Genomic DNA, 18,580 nt, shown 5'->3' on the forward strand with positions numbered 1-18,580 from the left:
TTTCTCTTGAAGATCGCACGATCCTCTTTTGTAGATCTTCTTAATATATTAACATAAAACATGTATTCACAAAACTCTATAAATAAAGCACAACACTAGTAAGTTTTTTGAATCAGTTGTTGATAAAGATCTTCAAGCAGAGAAACTTGTTCAAGGCTAAGGTCGATGTGAATTGACCTTAAAATATCAATTGATCTAATGAAATGCTGAAGGATTTTATAGAGGTTAAAAAAATAACCTCTGGAAATTAGAACGATATGGAAACCAAAATTGTATCTTCTTGATTTTCGGAACTAAAAACGCAATATTTTTAATTTAATTTGCGTTGGAGAAAATTGACGAAAGTAACTTGAGTCTTGAATTTGGTTAAGAAACTTCTTGCAGTTTCAACTTGAATAACTATTATAATTTGTTTGCCAAACTAAAACCTACGTTGCATAGGATCCAACAAAGACCCGCTGAGTAAGACTTCCTAATAGAGTAAATTGTTCAAAATTAAAGTCTATCTCATATGTTACGGAATTATGCCTGGTTGATAAGTTAAGTAATTGAAGTTTAAAATTTATATCAATATTGCTTATGTTTATGTTTGTCGAAATGATTTGTTGGAACTGTCAATAAATTTATTGACATATGCTAGAAGAGTTTATTCATTATGAAGATTTTCTTAAAAAAAAAAAATTTGCTAACTGTTTTCAAAATAATGCTTCATGGACAACAATGTTTTTGGACACTCAGACAGAACAGGGGAGCAAAGCTAAATAAAGAGAAACGTGACTCAAGCATTAAAATTACATACTCGGCGCTTCTAGCCAAAACTAGCATCCTAAAAAACTGATAATTCAACTAAAATCCAAAAAAAAAAAAAAAACAACAACATAAGAACGCAAATTCTCGACCAAATTAGGATCATATTGTTATTTTAAGTAATAATTAAGGTACTATTTTTTTGTTTTTGGAAAAGTTTGTCTTAATAAAATAGAGTTTTAATGGTGTAATAAAATGAAGTTTTAAGTGTTTAAAACGTTGGGAATTGGGATGAGCTTTACAAGCCCAAGAGCACTGGTGGGCTCGGACTCATGAGGTAAGGCTATCCAAATTGGGCTGGAAACTACTTAACAAGAAAAATGCTTTTATATAGCTAAGCTAAGCTCTGCGAATAAATTATGGTACATCAAGGGACTTTTTATTAAGAAATTTAGAAAAAATTAAAAACTAGCAAAGTATTTTGGCTAAATCTTTTATCTTCAAAATATCTCAAATTGAACTTTTGACTCATTTTCAGACAAAAATATCCCTCTATACAATTTTCACACTTCTCTATCTCTCAACTCTCTTTTTTAACACTTTTGAAGATCTCCAATGATTTTTGACGATGACTGATGATATTTTACGAATGTGCACAAAACTTATTTTTTAAAAAAAATTAATTTCTTTTATTATATCATTAAAGAAAATGATTAATTTAATCGCTAATCATCACAAATCGTCGCTATCCATCAAAAAAACGTCACTAACAATAGCAAAAAAAAACTAGAAAAGAGCAATGACGACTACAAAAAGAGTCGATGTTTCTCTATCCCAATTTTATAAAAGAGTCGTTGCTCATTTCAAGTTTTTTTGCGATAGTCTGCATCGATGTTTTTATTTCCCAATTTTATCAAAGAGTCGTTGTTTCTCTTTTCAAGTTTTTTTGCGATAGTTCACGACGGTTAGCGATTGTTAGCGACGTTTTACGATCCCAATTTTATAAAAGAGTCGTCGTTGCTTTTTTCAAGTTTTTTTGCAATAGTTTACGACAGTTAGCGATTGTTAGCGATGTTTTGTGATGGATAGCGACGATTTGCGATGGTTAGCGTTGAAATTCATTATTTTCCTTGATAAGATAATCAAAAGTGAAAAAAAAAATTGATTTTTTTTAATTTTGAGTGTGTTTGTAGGAGATCGTCGAAAATCCTAAAAATTCATCGGAGATCTTCAAAAGTGTTGAAATAGAGAGTTGGAGGGATAAAGATATATGTTTTTTTTTAGAAAATTGTGTGAGTGGTGTTTTTTGTCCAAAAATAGGCCAAAAGTCCAATTTAAGATATTTTGAAGATAAGAGATCTATTCAAGATATTTTGATAATTTTTAGATCTATAAAATGAAACTTCTCTTTTTATTCTCGAGACATAAAGATGGTAGCTCTATGGTGTGAAAAACAATAGTCTCGGCTTTTAACCATCTTAAACTGTCTTAAAGCATCCTAAACCCATCTTAAAAAGTAATTGAATTTCATCGCAATATTTTGTTAAATTTCACCTTAAACCGTCTTAAACTTTCTTGAATCATTTCAAACTGTAAAAAAAAAAAAAAAAAAGTCAAAAATCTAATTTGATATGTTTTGAATATACGAGGTCTAATCAAAATATTTATAGACTTTTTAGGTTGACATAAAATTTCTCTTCTGTAATTTGATAGTATCAAGTTAAAATTGATATCAATTAGTGAGTTATATTTATCTAGTAAAATTGATAATAACTGCTCTATTTTTATTATAATTTAACTTATACCCTAATTATTTAAAAATACTAAAACTCGAGCAATCTAAAATGATTAAATAACATATTATTCAATGATACAACCAAACCCTTAATTTAAATACTAAAATTATATATATATATATATATATATATATATATATATATATATATATATAACTTTGAATTTGTAAGTTATTGTCCATATCACCAAGCATGTTATAAAATGAAATGTTAGTGACAAACTATCCTGTCTTATTTTCTCATTTAAAATATTGTCTAAACAAATAAATATGATATAAAAAAGAAGGCATGATAAAGATAAACATGAAATAACAATTAAAGAGGGTGGATAAGGATACCCATATTAACACCACCATCCACAAACCGATTTTGAAGTTTTATTTTTACTTTTTTTTTTTGTAATAATGATTATAGTTCTCACCAACGACTGTTTAAGAGCAAAAGCGTTATTTTTTTTTTTAATAAAAAAAGATCGCTTTGTTTTTTTTTTTTGCTCAACTGAGTTGGTATTTTAACTCACAGCAACGGCATCCAAAAAAAGAGATCTGGGTCCTACTGAAGTTAACATTTTTTTTTTCCTTTTTTATGAACTGTTTTCTTTCTCGCTGTATGAATTTGTTTCAGTTTTTCTTTTTTTTTTTTCTTTTTTGTCTGTAGCCCACAACAACGTGGCTTTTGATGGATGGAAGAGATAGTAAAACAAATAATTTGATTGGATAGACCTTTTTCTGTTTTATTACACCTCTATTTTTATTCGAATTAAAAAAAAATATCCATTTGATTGATATAATTTGATTGGTCCTCAAAGTTTCTACAGTGATATTGTACCCTCTTTTAGTATATATAGAATGTTAAAAAAAATTAAAAAATGAAAAATGTCAATTTTTTTACAATTTTACCCTTAAATCTGTTAAATATTTGACGAAATGATGAGTTTTGAAAAAAGTAATAAAGTCGAAGGTAGCCGATTGTTACAAAACAAAAAGCGGGACAAGGTCTGTGGTTCACCAAACAATTCAGGGGACAAAAGTGAAATTAATCCTTAAACTTAACGTCCAAATACTGACGGAAGTGGCAAGTTGTAACACGTGTCTAAGTTCTGAGATTAGTTCTGCAACATTTTCGAGTCCAGGGGGTGAAATGTAACCGAGGTACGAGTCCAGGGGGGTAAAAATGAGATTAATTCTTATTGTTTTATACGTGCTGTGAGTTGTGATTATTAATTTGATGTTATTGTAATTATTTTTTTAGGTGTGAGGAACGATCTCGTCTACGAGGCGACTCAGCAACTGATGGAGAAGCTTGATGTTGACGCCTTCGAAATAGCCATGGTTTGTTTTGTGGTTTAGTTTGTTAATTTAAAAAAAAAATTAGTATTATTACTATTTTGTGGTTGTTTGTGCGAATTTTTAATGATTTCTGATTGAAGCATTTACTAAAACAATAATGAAAAACCCTTGGGTTATTTATTTATTTATTTTGTTTTTTTTGGGTTTTTAGACATCAAAAAAAATTTGAAGGAGAAAAATTATTTATTAATTTATTCATTTTTTCAGTAATAAATATCTTAAATATAAACAGGGAAAATATATATAACGGACTCAATTCCAAATAAGTGGAGAGTTTCATTTTTTCTTCTCCACTCTTTGATTTTTCCAAGACCTCTAAGCGGGACTAAACTTGGGCATTTGGTAGGAAATGGAAATCCATTACCATTGGGCACGGAACTTCGTTTTTGACTGGAAGAAATTATTCCTTCCAGTGTTGACCGGAATTCCACTGGGAATGATACGGAAATTTGCATTCCATTGGTGGAAATTTCCATTTCCGTACATAAAAATTAATAATTAAAATAAATACATTTGTAAAGGATTAAAATGTACTGTGTTTTTAAATAAGGACTAAAATGTAAAATGAGAAAATTGAGAGTAATTTAGTTTTTAAACTCGTAAAATCTTTCAAACTATATTCTAAATTTATATATGAAAATTACATATTAAAATTATATTACAAACTATATATGAAGAAGAACAAAAAAAAAGGTGGATAAAACGATAATCTTTACTAAATTTATATATTAACACTATATACTATACTTATATATGAAAATTAAATTATAAAGTTTATAATAAAACAAGTATATATTAATATTGTATGAGACTTAGAGTAGTTGAAGAGAGTATCAGAAGAAATTATATGAGAAAGTTGTGAGGAAATAATGTGAATAAGGGTGATATTAATAGGAGAAGAAAAATGAGGGGTTAAAAAATAAAAGAATAGAACAGATGTTGAAATCAGCGGAAACCACTGGAAGGAACATTTTCGTACCATTTTCACTGATTTTCGCTGGTCAACGGAAGAAATAATTCCTACCACGCTTTATCAGTGGAAGAAAATTTACATTCCTTAAAATCGACCGGAAGGAATGGAATTCCATCCCATTTCCATTCCAAAGGCACAGGTTTAAGCGGGACAGTATATTTAAGATCTTTTAAAAAATAATTGATAAGTGAAGTCTTATATAAAAATAAATAAATAATAGGTAAAGACAGTGGCGAGGATAGTTGAAGGGGAAGCTGGGAAAGTGATATGCAATGAAGCAGCAAGGCTTAAACCTGCGTGCGTGATCATGGGCACCCGAGGCAGAACCTTAATCAAAAGGTTCATATTATTTAATTTATTAAACAATATATAATACTTTAGATAAATAAGTAATTAATATACTGTTTTGATTTTGTTACAGTGTACTACAAAGAAGCGTGAGCGAGTAATGTTTTCCACAACTGCAAATCAGCTCCTGTAGTTATTGTTCCAGGGAAAGGTAATTTTTTTACTTCTCTTATTTTCAATTATGTATTTATTATTTGTATCACAACATAATTCATGGATTTTCATTTTGAGAGTTTTAATTCATATTTTTTTGGTTGATGCTGAATTACAGAAGCTGGTGATGAGTCTTTAGTCTAGTCGGAGCTCTGCTTTGTTTGTAATGAAGTCTATGTATTTTTTTTATATTTGTAGTAAGCTCCTAGTTTTTGTTTTTGTGTTTTTTTTAATCTACGTTTTTTTTTAAAAAATTTTATGGCTCCTAGTTGTGTTGTAATAATAGTGTTATATTCAGCGTCCAGATTTATGTATCCATTTTTCCCCTTAAAATTTCCATCCTTACCTATGCCTAGTCAAGGTAGTTTGAGTTCGAAACAAATTATAGCATTTGAATCTAAACCACATGTGACAAAGAAAAAAAATTGAGGATAGAGAAAAAATAATTGAAGATCCGAATGAAAACAAATACAAAATCAGACCTATACTTTGACATCAAGTGGAGATGTATTTACTATCAAAATCAGACTTATATGGGATCCCGATCAATACATGAGATATACGAAATAACTATATTATAAAAAATGGTACATAAATTTTGTCACATGCAATCCGGATAGTGGGATGAAGCTTGGATCGCCGGTCAGTCTCATTTAGTACCATTTAGTGTTTTTTTTTTCAATTTATGATTTTTCTGCTTAGGTAATTTACTTTATTTGAATAATTAGTAAAAAAATTAAAAATCAAATATAGTACTACGCGTGAATTATTTCTAACAATGAGCAAATGAATTATCTGATCGACATAGTACTACGCGTAGCGTTATTATAATCATAGTACATATTTTCTAGATTAGTTATTAGGTCTCAGAGATGACAGAAGAGTGTACTATAAGAACATGAAAGTAACGTTAGCAATTGGAAATTGTTGAAATTAATAAAAAAAACAGAATAGATATGTATATATGTCCACACTGAAATTGCTTTCATAGGGTAGATTTTTTTTTCTTCTTTTTTTTTTCTCAGCTGAAATACGATATATCAGCGTCCCTATTAGAATGTCCCACATCGATTGGGTACTTGAGCAATGTGCTCCTTATAAGTGTTTGACATCCCTCCACTCTTGAGCTAGCTTTTGAGTGTGAGTTAGGCCCACACTTCTAATATGGTATCAGAGCGGGGCCCAATTTCGAATGTGGGACGACCCGTAAATGTTCATTCTCACAAACTTCACGCTCCAGTCCATCCTGGGCGTGAGGGGGGTGTATTAGAATGTCCCACATCGATTGGGTACTTGAGCAATGTGCTCCTTATAAGTGTTTGACATCCCTCCACTCTTGAGCTAGCTTTTGAGTGTGAGTTAGGCCCACACTTCTAATAGTCCCTATCGACAAATATTATTGAATATTCTGGCACAAAAGAGAGAGGGTTTTTGAAGGTCCACCAATTTGGGGTATGTCTCTTATCACAGTGGTGAAAATTGGAAAGCAAGTGGTTTGGTTGGAGTTTTGTCTTGTGAGGATGGCCAATCAGAGAGACAGAGCTTAGAAGTGGATTAATTGCGAAGAGCGACACTGCTTAGGCTCAGTAGTTATGGATGTCTTGTACCCGACGGTTATGCCGAGCACCCGAGGAACAACCATCAACTACATATGTTCTGGGAGCGGTTATTTTATAACTATCAAGGTCGTGGGATTGATCACCCCACGTACTCAACTCAAAACGTCTATAAATAAAAGAGAATTTAAAAGGATCTCGATACCAAGTTGTACTAATTTTACTTGTCAACAATAACATAATTAAACATGAATTCAACAGTCTTGAAGAAACAAATAGGAAATAAAGTGTCAACTAATAAAACAGTGAATTTAAAAGGATCTCGGCTTAGGCGGTCGCGCGAGGGGCCTTCTCGGTCTTGCGGCCACTCTTGGACTCCTAGTAAAAACAGAAAATAACGGTAAGATTTAAAAACAATAATCAATTGAGGGATTATAATTTCAAGAATCAACTTTTCTGCAAGAGAAAATGTAAGAAATTTTCCATGGTCAGATTAGGCAAAATTGAAAGAGGTAATTGGTGGATCTTAAAAGCATATTGGATTTGTAATCCTCTCCTTGAAGTCTAGCCTCCAGACGAAAGCGTTATATGATTATATTTCTACACCACGTGAACGTGAAGATGTTTTACAGAAAAAAAAAAAAATTATAATTAATTTGATGTTATTATAATTATTTTTTTAGGTGTGAGGAACGATCTCGTCTACGAGGCGACTCAGCAACTGATGGAGAAGCTTGCTGTTGACGCCTTCGAAATAGCCATAGTTTGTTTGTGGTTTAATTTGTTAATTTAAAAAAAAAAAATTATTATTACTATTTTGTGGTTGTTTGTGCGAATTTTTAACGATTTCTGATTGAAGCATTACTATAAAACAAAAATGAAAAACGCTTGGGTTATTTATTTATTTATTTTGTTTTTTTTTTTTTTGGGTTTTAGACATCAAATTGTGGCTTTCACTCTATTTATTATGATATACCTAATTCCTTCTATTTTCAATTTTCTTACGCAAAAAAAAAAAAAAAAAAAAAAAATTCCAGATATACCCTTTGGTTTTTTAGCATTAGGCAAAGTGTTTGAAAAAAGAAGAAACCGTTGTTTTTTTTTTTGTTTCCTTTTTTGTTTTAGTAAGAAAATTGAAAATTTAAAGGAATAAATATCTTATCTTAAGTAAATATAAACAGGGAAAATATATATAACGGACTCAATTCCAAATAAGTGAAGCGTTTCATTTTTTCTTCTCCACTCTTTGTTTTTTCCAAGACCAAGGGAACAAATAAGGTACTATTGATACCTTACTTAAGTCATATGGTACTCAATAAATGAAACATTTTCAAAATCACTTACCCTGGTCCAACGATAACGCAGAGCAACTTCCCGAACGCTTTTGTCGTCAAACTCGGCCGCGATCTTCAGGTACTGCTCGATGGTGGGTTGAGTACCATACCTAGAACACACGGAGAAAATCAACACATGAAGCTATGAAGCTAAATGATACTGATAATGATAATAAGAATGTATATACAACAAATGACATACTTCAGCATCTCTCTCTCCAGCTGGATCTGCTCTTCAACAGACCACTGGACCACCTCATCGCCGCTCGTCAACAGCCCCGTAACTGAATCGATTTGGAGCCATTTCGAACCTTCTTCTCCACCACGAGAGCCCATCGCCAAAGTGTATAGAGAGTAAGAGAGAAAGAGAGTTTCTTTTGGCAACGCAAGAAGTAGTGTGAATGAGAGTGTTTCTTCGGCAATTTAAATAGAATGTATGTGTGTGTGAGAGAGATTTTTTTTTACCCAGGGGGTATACGTGAGTCTAACATATTTTTATAAGTACCCTTATAAAAATTACCTATCCCTTCGTTGGTGTATATATGTCAATGATTGAAATCTCGCGCGAGATGGGGGTATCTCGCGCGAGATCTCGTGTTTTGGAAGAGTGCGAGAGAGGTACGTTAATATCTCGCGAAGTGTGTTAAATCTCGCGATATCTCGCGCCATTTTCCGCGTTCTATTTATCCCCATTTCTCGTTCGTGTAAAAGCTTAATTTGTTTGTTTATCCCTCATTTCCGCGTCATTTCCGCAAGAGAAGAAGGAAAGTTGTTGTTGCGTTTCTCGCGCGACCGACGACCAAATTTGCGTCGATCTCCCCGGATCTTGCACGAGAGCTTCATTTCTCGTCCGATAGATGCTTATTTTTGCTCAAATCTCGCCGCGTACCGCCGATTCCGCGAGGTAAGCTTCCAAATCTTATTTTTTATTTTTTTGTTGATTTTTGAATGAATTTTTGAAAGGTTGTTAATGAAATTATGGTGTACGAAGAAGAAAACATAGATTTTGATTTTTGAGTATTTGTTCACTTGATTTGATATGGATTTATTATAATCCGAATTTAGGTAGTAATTTGAATAATCAGATGTTGTTGTTAATGTTGATATTGTTGATTTGAAATAGGTTTTTTTTAAATCCGAATTTAAATCTTTATTAGATGTAATTTTTAATTAATTTGATCTAAATGTAATTAATTTCTTGATTATTGATTGCTTGTTTGATCTAATTCTTGATTATTTGTTATTGTTACGTTGTTCATTATTGTTAATGTTGACATATTTTGTTACTTTAGATTTACTACTTGAAGAATGAGTTTGGATCCGGCCCCAAAATATTATACATCCATTGAGGAAAATACGAACGCTTTTGTGTGCAACTTTTGTGGCCATGAGATGAAAGGAGGATGTGTTACTAGGGTGAAGAATCACCTTGCTGCTACAGATAATCGAAGAAGTACGATGATGTGTGATAAGTGTCCTCCAGAAGTAAGGAAGGAGATGAGATAGTGTCTTTTGGCCGTGTCCGATAAGAAGTCGAAAAGTAGTTTTGGAGCATATCTTTGGTCCAATATACTTATTATACTTTGTGTTGTTTTGTGTGATAACTCTCTATTACGTGTATCTTTATTTGTTTTCTTTATTTAGATATTAGTGTGACTTTGTTTGAGAACTCTCTATTATATGTGTATTGATTTGTATTCTATTTAGAATTTTATGTGTGAAATGTTGAAAAATTTATTTTAAAATATAATTTTTTTGTGTATCCTAAATTTATACAAAATCCTAATTAAAAAGTTGTTCAAATACCCCGCGGAATACCCTTTTTTGGGTGGTATATCCCACGGAATGCGGTTTACCACACGGTACGAGATACCCCGAACGTTCATCAAATACCACGGTACGAGACGAGATACCCCCAAAATTAGAAGTGCGGTACGACCGCGAGATGTGAGATTTTAATCCTTGATATATGTGAGTCTCTAGTAACATATTTATTATGATGGACGGACGTGTGAGCTTTCACCAACCCTAGCTAGCTTATGTAGCCTATTCCTCACAGTCTGAAGCACAGCAGCGAAATGGATGGACGCAATCTCTTTGCTCTCATTTTATGTCATTACTTGTCACAAACCATGCCCATCCACTGGTAACAATGTTTATTATTTAGATATCTCAAAATCAAACCGAAAACACAATTATTACGTAATTATATATATTATATGTGATGAGACTGTGAGGAATAGGCTACATAAGCTAGCTAGGGTTGGTAATTATTACATGGGGACATCAGTTTTATTATTTATCAAAACTGATGTCCCCATGTAATAATTACCAACCCTAGCTAGCTTATGTAGCCTATTCCTCACAGTCTCATCACATATAATATATATAATTACGTAATAATTGTGTTTTCGGTTTGATTTTGAGATATCTAAATAATAAACATTGTTACCAGTGGATGGGCATGGTTTGTGACCAGGGAACATCCCATTCACTGTCACAATTGGTTTGGCGTGACATAATCTACTAACATTCTTCACTTGAACCTGTAAAAAAATTAAAATAAAATTAATATTAATTACAATCATATAACATTATCATATATGTCAAACGATAATTATGCACACTAATATCAAATTGGTATTTCTTCACAGCAGCTTTGGCTGGGAGAGGAAAAAGCATGAATGAGCAGAGACATATTAGCAATATAGTGAAGTGATGATCAAATGAGTTGTTTCTTTTGGCTATCTTCATCATAGTTATAACTTATAACTGATAGTAATTATTGAAGAAGAATGTGGTAATAATAATAATAATAATATTTCTTTTCTGGATGAGACAAAAGCGTGGGGTTTCACTCTTGTTTTATAGGGCTTTCATGTATGTCTATGTATTCAAATAAAAATGTCTCAGTTTAAAGTATATAGTTTGTTAGAACTTAGAAGGCTGGCTATGTGTTGGTGAATTAGGTGAAGTTTTGTTTTTTTTTTTTTTTTTTTTTTTTCCTAGAGAGGTTACATGACCATAGCTAGCTTCAAAGCAATATATACACTGATAAGGACTTACTGTTTAATTCTTTAATAAAAACTTAAGTTTAGAAGATGTCCAGTGCACTGTTACGATAATTAATTAGACTGTACCGGAAGCGGGGAATGTATGAATATATGGTATTAAAAAAAGATAGTGAAAGTAAAGACAAAAAAACATTGGCTATGCCATATATGTAATTGAAAATTTTAATTTCTTATTATTTTGGTTTGCTTTACTAGCTAGCTGTATTCAAAACTTGGTCAAAGATTGATCAGTCGACATGTAACTTCACTTTCTAGTTTTTAGACTCCAGTCTTTGCTTGCTTAATATGCATAGTCGGTTGCAACAACTACAAAAAATGGACATGTTTTACCTTTAAAATATGAACGGGTATCTCCTATTTGGCTGAGATTCATTTTTCCGAACGGGTACCTTTAAAATGGAAATGCAAACCCTAAACCTATATTATTAGCTATATATAACAAAAAACAAAATATAAGCAAAATAACATATATATCTATGTATGGATTATATGTAATTTCTGCAGATTCAAAACCCTAGAATTGGAGGACGGTGGTGACCGAAAAGCCCTTTTGGAATGGTGGTGACCGGAAAAAACCTTCTGTAGGAACGATGTGATGAAATCAAGTGTGTCTTATTTTGCCCAACTAAGCCCGCTAGTCTAACTACTTGGGATTAAAAGTAGAATGCATTTCTTTTGTTTCAAAATTTTAGAACACATGTAGACATGTGCGGTGACTAGACGTGAGTTGTTGATAATTCATGCTATATGTAAAGATAAAAATATAAATCTCTACTTATCTCTTGGCTTAGCAGCTCTCTCGATCGGGTGCGTTTTGGTAATAATATACAAATACACATGATTGTAAGTCTTGTTTTGGTGCTCTGCGGTTGGACTTGGACTCCAATACTATAATATAATACATAGTGTCACATTTTCACGTTGTTTCAATCCAAGTGAACAGAATCTTGTGGACCAGTCCTATGATTTCATCTAATTTCATATACCCCACCATATCAATAATCACATTCACATGCATGACCACAAGGGTAAAAGAAGATTTTGAAGTTGAAAGAGATGCTATTCAGAATTTCAGATTTTTAACAAAATAATATTTATACTCTCTCCGATTTTTATTTTAACAAAATAGCGCTAAAGGTGTTTTTATTTTATTTTATATAAATGTGACATTTTGCTTTCTGTTTTTCCTCTCTTTTGTTATGGGTGGCGAACAACACAACTCAGTCTTAACTTCCTGAGGAAAACACCGGAAACTCACAAGCTCGAAGCTTCATAGCACAGACATTTGATTCTAGATTTAATCAAGGCAAGTCAATTTCTTTTATGAGAAGTACTGTACCTATTAGCAGTGTTGTTGAACTGAACAAAAAAAAATTTATTTTTATTTTTAATTTATAATCACTTCATAATTCGCTTGGTATTTCAATCTTTTATTGGCTGTGTACATATTGACAGACAAAATTAGTACAACATATAGAATATTTGACTTTTTTTTATTGTTTACCGTTTCCTTTAACTTTTTCTTGGTTGTTTTTACTGTCTAATTTCATATAACTATTAAATCATCTGAAAACTAAAAAAAAAGAGGTTTTTATAGAATGTTCAATAATTGAGGTATTCAGTGACTTATCATCTTTAAACGATATATGTGTGAAATTTTCCTTATTTTTTTTTTAACTGTGGGTATCTGATTTTACCCAACTAAGCCCGCTAGTCTAAATCCTTGGATCAATAGTAAAATGGATTTCTTTTGTTTTACAATTTTAGACACAAATTATAGCACTCAATTGGATTGTTTGGTATTGTGCATCAAATTACACATTTAGCTCGATTTTTTTTAACACTACATTGGACATGCTCTTAGTAGGCATATCATATTTGGTAACAATTGCAACAAAAAAAAAAAAAAAAAAGGTGGACATACCTGTGCGCTCAAAGTGTTTGCCATTGATTTGATCGAGCACTCTCAGCTTATACTCTGCGTAAACCGACCCGCGAATTTCACCAAATGTCACCGGAGATAGCTCCAATACCATTGATCTTATAACTCTCATACTTCCTTCCGGAAAGACTGTCGGAAGAATCGTAAACACCCTACAGAAACCCGGCACAACAACACTAATAATTATACATAAAAAAATAAATAAAAAAAAACAGGGAAAAACAGGACAAATCACGCACCACTTATTCGTTTTGTCCGAAGCGAAAACTTCGGACTCGTGCGATTCGTTCCCCAGCTTGGAGAAGCCCTTGATCACCCAAGTGAAGATTCGGTTGGTTATTTCTCTGCCTGTGAGCATCGAAAACGCTCTCTACTTTGCCACTGTACTCGATGACAAAGATTTCAACCCCGAATACGCACCCGCCTAAATGTGAAATGTAGCCTTTACAAGGATCCTCGAGAATCTCCAGCGGAAACGCTTTTGCGATTCCCGATTTGGTCTGACATCTTCATCACCACAACGAGATTACATTATTATTACGGAATCACTAGATGTATGTATATGTATGAAATTACAAGATTTTTTTTCATGTATGTCTCCTGAATAATTCATACCTTGTACGGTCAAGTATTGGTCTGTCAAATCATTGAGCAAAAAGAACTTGAAACTCATGTAGATATCGAGCTCGAACCCGGAGCGGATTTTCTCCTCGGCAGATTCCAAGTAGAGTGAAACGTGGTCGGCACCACCGTTCTCGAGGTCTCCTTTCGGGTGAAGCCACAATCTCCTAGGAACAAACTTGAGAGAAGATCACATATTTAATTCGGTTTTGGATTGCTTCACTTCCGAGTTACTCTGTTTAGGACTTTCTTTTTTCTTTTGCTAATTAGTTATATATCGAAATCTACAACTAAGTTTTCCGGTGAGAGCATGCAACTTTAGTTTAAAATAGCGACCGAGAAGTAATCGACGAACCATGAAATAAGAAATTCCAGCAGGCAAATTGAAGAAGAAAATAATAGTAATAATTAATAACATGTACAATGGCTACGATAAAACCTAATTTTTTTTTTCAAAGTGCATCCAAGTTTGAAAATAAAAACCTACCATTTATAGCCAGAAGCTTCAAAGATATTGCTGACATATTTCTCCATCTTTGATACAAGGCTGTACGACTTAATCCGCAGCGAATAGCGACTTGATGGGATACTTCTTTTGGTTCTTAAAATTGCTGCAAAAAAAAAAAAAAAAAAAAACCGTCAAGGATTGTGATTGACAATGCATTAACATACTAAGAAAATATGAACAAAGTAGACAGTTCGAAACAAAATAACTTTCGTGTAGCTGATCATTCGCGTTTAGTCAATAAATCAATTCGCAAACTTTTATTGCCTTCAATCCAAGTTTCAACATACAAAGATTGTTCGTAAGCAAACATCACGAATTACATACGAAGAACATGGAAATAAAATACGAAATTAGAACCAATACCTGCGTTGTTTCCTGAACTGAGATCCATTATGTCTCTCTCTCCTCCTCCTCTCTCTTTCTCTCTCTCTCTCTCTCTCTCTCTCTCTCTCTCTATATCTATCTTTATTCGCAAGCTATAGAATCGATGTTAATAGATTCAGCGCGGAGAGTCCGATTAAAAAAAGGGAAAATGACACGTAAAAGTCCTTCTTGAATGCTCTCTTTCCTATATTCACGCTGAAATACAGCTCAATTAATAAATATTAATTATAAACTATAAGAGATTTAGAAAGAAAAAATCAGAAACCCATAACTGATAATTGTAGTAACTGTTATTACCGATTATTAATCATACGCGATAACAAAAAAAAAAAAAAAAACCCCAAAACTCAAGAATGAATTCATAGAATCACAAATCAATATGAAACACAATTCCGAGCCCAATATACCAAACCCTAGCCAATCAATATAAAAACTATCCGCGATCCCAACCCCAAAACCTACTAGAAAATAAACTCTGTTCACAATTCAAGAAGTGAACCAATCCCTCAGATTACACTCCACTATCCAGCTAATAGAAAATTAAGAGTCTAAAATAATAGATTAAACATCTCTTTTCATAAGCATACCCACTCCGAACACTTATTTATACTTAAATATAATTAAATAAATAGATAGAAACTAAATAAAAAAAAAATGTACTAATTTACCAAACGGGTGTAACATGCTAAGTGGAACTAAAAAAAGTCAGGAAGAGCAGCCAATCCATACCTCCGACGACTCTACGGAAGTGATGGTGAAATCCCCGAGCCTTCTGAGAAGGGGCTCTTAAGGACCGGAGCGAAAGCGTGAGGCACAAAAGAGACCCTTGACTCGCCTGACGTGAAGCGCTTGGTCGGTTTGTGGGAGCTCGAGCTTGGTGAGTGAATCGGGAGAGTTTCAAGACGTGCTCGATATCTTTGTCTCCGAGATCCGGACGATCGGAGCTCGAGCTCCAGAGAATGTATTTTGTTTCTCTAACGAGGTGAATGTAGTCAAGTTTGCAGCTGGAAAGCATGATTTCTTATTCCTTTTCGGATAGTCTGGTAATGATTTTGTCTTCCTCGGTTTCTCCTATTTCGTTCGTGTCCGGTTCGTCCTTGGAATCCCGTGGATTTTCTCCCACGACCTTGAGTTCAACGTCTTTCAACTCTCTTGTCAGTGTCTTTTGAATCTAGTATACCGAAAGAAAAAAAAAACAAATATTTAGAGATATAAGCCACAAAAACATAAGCATTTGTATTTTAGCCAACATTTTGTAAATTTTTTGTAAATAGCCATACATGTTTCGTAAATAGCCAAAAATATGATGTAACCAACGTTATTTACACGTATTTACCGGAAATTTACTCTGCGTAAATAGATTTATGTGACTATTTACCAAAAATTAACGAAACGTTGGCTATTTAGAAATTTCTAACGTTTCATATGGCTATATAGCAACTGGACCAAAAAAAAAATTATAATCACGTCAGCGAAACATTGTTCTTCTGATTCACATTTATTTTTATTCTTAGAACACCGAAATCACATTGTGAATGATAAATCAACTTTTAATATTTTGTCCCTTCTTTTGGATTTAGGCTTATAGTTTAGTGGCAAGAGAATGTAGATCATCATCGATCAACATGAATACCATCATTTAGAAACTTAAATTTTTAAATATCCACATCATGTCATCAAGAACACAATTGAATTCATTTTTTTTTTTTTAAAGAAACTTAAATTTCTTATTAATATCTCACTCCCGCCCGGAGGCAAGAGACGGAAAAGAGAAAATTCCAATGCTGCATAGAAGAAAAAGAGCCAATGCCTCACAAAAAAAATTACAACAAAGTTGACTAACCATTATCGGTCTGTTTTCTACAACTCAGCCACTTTGTACCACAAAAAATCGTTCCGCTAAGAATTTGCTCACACAAGCGTGCCTAAAAATTCACTTATGGTTGTGTACCTCACTTCTGGGTACAGTTTGGTCCCATCTATCCCGCCAAAGGCTTCGATTTCAAAGTAGGTTTGGTCTCCTTTCACGAAAGCCGAGTACACAAAAACCATCTCCATGTTCTGAGGATATTGGGTCTCTGCATATAAACCTCAAAATTGATTCACATTGTCATAGAAACACCCACTGAAAATTAAATAAAAAAAATTCCAAATTTTTATTACCGTGAATCCTCCGAAGAAGCTCTTGCTCCGAAACGAAAACCTTTTCAAGCTTCTTCCCAATCTTGCCCTCCCAAATCCCGACCAGTTCGTTCATCGAATACACATTCCCCGGAGGCCTCAAATACACCACCTTGTTCAACGCTCGCGGGTCGTCCACCGCCATTATCGTGAACGCAGCCACGTCTCTCTCGCTCACAAACACACCTGCCAAGAAAGAAAAAAAACACCGTTAATCATAAAACAGTCCTTCAACTGAATCCACAGGCTCTCCGTGCTATCACCTTTGGCGGTTCCGTCGCCAAAGATAGTGACACAGTCCCTCGGAGGAGAGCTCAGACCGGGCTGGACGAGCGAGGGAAGGAACATCCTCATGAAGTAGTTGCAGCATATATAAGTGTAGGGAATTCCCAGGGATTCGATCAGGCGGCGAATCTCGGCTTTTCTCGAGTAGAAACCGCCATCAATACCGGAAACTCGAGCCCGATCTGGATCAACTCCGAATTCAGACGGAATAAACCTCTACCAAATTACAAAAACAATGAAGACTAATCAAACAGAGTTCACTTCACCTATAATCTGTCAATCATTCACAATTCGATACACCTCACATAAGGAAAATCCGTGGCACTGAAATTCTCATAATTAATCACGACTCTGATAGAAGAGGAAGAGAAAAGCGAAACTGACCTTGATCGAACCAGATTGGTTGATGACTTTGATCAGAAGCTTCTGAGAGAGAGCTTCCTTGCTCGGTACTGCGGAGATTACGACATCCACTTGCTTCACGGCCTCGACCAGACTCTGCTCGTCCTCCAGAGAACCCTGAGCGATACATAGTGAGCGAGAGAGCCAAAATGCAGAGATCCAAATAATACGTATATATATATATATATAGAGAGAGAGAGAGGTAGTGACCTTGAGGATGGTAAGTCCGGCGGCGGAGAGGGATCGGAGTGAATCGGCGGCTAGGGAGAAGGAAGATGACCTAACGAGAGCGAAGGTGGGATGAGATGATCGGAGGCTGAACTCGGCCAAATGCCTTCCCAGACGCCCCGTCGCTCCGCCTATCAGAATTCTATTCTTCTGCTTCTGCTCCTCCATTTTCGGCTGTCAATGGTGGCTCTCAGTAAGCTATGCTCGCAAGTCGTGTGCCAAAACGACGTAAATACAAACAAAACGACACGCGGGTGAAAAATGACGTTCTAAGTTTCCAATAAGTATCCTTTAAAATTGGATTACTTTTTTTTTTTTTAATCGGTAAGCATCTATATCTCATTTCACATTTATTTCAGAATTCGGCTCTTTTTAATGTAAAATTTTATACAAATATAAAATATTTTTAAAATAAAAATATAGAAAATGCATAAAAATCTACCAATCTCAAAATAGGGACGCAACAAATGTCATTTTCTCTAAAATATATACAAAATATGATGCATTAACAAATATAAAAAGGAAAAAAAATTATTATAGGTTAATTAGTGCCATTTTTTTTCTTAAATGCATTCCTTTTAAGATGGTAGATTTTTATGTCCTTTTACATTTATTGTTCTTCTAGTAATACCCTATATTTTATAAGTATTAATTTGTAAACTAATTTTAAAAACTACAACCGAATAGAGTGAGGCAATT

The 18,580-nt window shown here is 33.5% G+C and overlaps 2 protein-coding genes and 1 long non-coding RNA gene across 3 annotated transcripts; 1 reads left to right on the top strand and 2 right to left on the bottom strand.

Annotated features, from left to right (window-relative positions):
- Positions 1 to 7,100: 7,100 nt before the first annotated feature.
- Positions 7,101 to 15,494, bottom strand: LOC149387365 (uncharacterized). Its single transcript, XM_089623643.1, has 9 exons — positions 14,765 to 15,494; positions 14,381 to 14,504; positions 13,888 to 14,071; positions 13,512 to 13,779; positions 13,255 to 13,424; positions 10,709 to 10,802; positions 8,459 to 8,570; positions 8,267 to 8,366; positions 7,101 to 7,300 (listed from the first exon to the last, which is right to left on the bottom strand). The coding sequence occupies exons 5-9, from the start codon at positions 13,276 to 13,278 to the stop codon at positions 7,250 to 7,252; spliced, it is 381 nt and encodes a 126-aa protein (XP_089479769.1). The 5' UTR covers positions 13,279 to 13,424; positions 13,512 to 13,779; positions 13,888 to 14,071; positions 14,381 to 14,504; positions 14,765 to 15,494; the 3' UTR covers positions 7,101 to 7,249.
- On the top strand, positions 8,833 to 9,933 carry LOC149387366 (uncharacterized). The gene is made up of 2 exons (XR_016300730.1): positions 8,833 to 9,160; positions 9,549 to 9,933. It is a non-coding gene; the product is annotated as an uncharacterized LOC149387366 (long non-coding RNA).
- A 1,005-nt stretch (positions 15,495 to 16,499) lies between the features above and the next one.
- On the bottom strand, positions 16,500 to 18,173 carry LOC149387367 (putative pinoresinol-lariciresinol reductase 3). The gene is made up of 5 exons (XM_089623642.1): positions 17,864 to 18,173; positions 17,636 to 17,770; positions 17,230 to 17,467; positions 16,949 to 17,152; positions 16,500 to 16,863 (listed from the first exon to the last, which is right to left on the bottom strand). Exons 1-5 carry the CDS (start codon positions 18,047 to 18,049, stop codon positions 16,697 to 16,699), a joined length of 930 nt encoding a protein of 309 aa, XP_089479768.1. The 5' UTR covers positions 18,050 to 18,173; the 3' UTR covers positions 16,500 to 16,696.
- Positions 18,174 to 18,580: the final 407 nt, after the last annotated feature.

This window comes from Urtica dioica, chromosome 8 (assembly GCF_054948205.1).
Source record: "Urtica dioica subsp. dioica isolate 48M chromosome 8, U.dioica_male_clone48M_v1_H2, whole genome shotgun sequence".
Lineage (NCBI taxonomy): Eukaryota > Viridiplantae > Streptophyta > Magnoliopsida > Rosales > Urticaceae > Urtica > Urtica dioica.

What these genes read in the sequence shown, in the direction of transcription:
- LOC149387365 (XM_089623643.1), bottom strand. Translation starts at nt 13,278, where the DNA reads ATGGCAAACACTTTGAGCGCACAG. An exon ending in CAAACCATGCCCATCCACTG is followed by an intron (nt 8,571 to 10,708) that starts GTAACAATGTTT and finishes GTGGTGGAGAAG; the next exon opens with AAGGTTCGAAATGGCTCCAA. An exon ending in TGCGTTATCGTTGGACCAGG is followed by an intron (nt 7,301 to 8,266) that starts GTAAGTGATTTT and finishes TGTTTTTACTAG; the next exon opens with GAGTCCAAGAGTGGCCGCAA.
- LOC149387367 (XM_089623642.1), bottom strand. Translation starts at nt 18,049, where the DNA reads ATGGAGGAGCAGAAGCAGAAGAATAGAATTCTGATAGGCGGAGCGACG. An exon ending in ACCAATCTGGTTCGATCAAG is followed by an intron (nt 17,468 to 17,635) that starts GTCAGTTTCGCT and finishes GTAATTTGGTAG; the next exon opens with AGGTTTATTCCGTCTGAATT. An exon ending in GCTTCTTCGGAGGATTCACG is followed by an intron (nt 16,864 to 16,948) that starts GTAATAAAAATT and finishes GTTTATATGCAG; the next exon opens with AGACCCAATATCCTCAGAAC.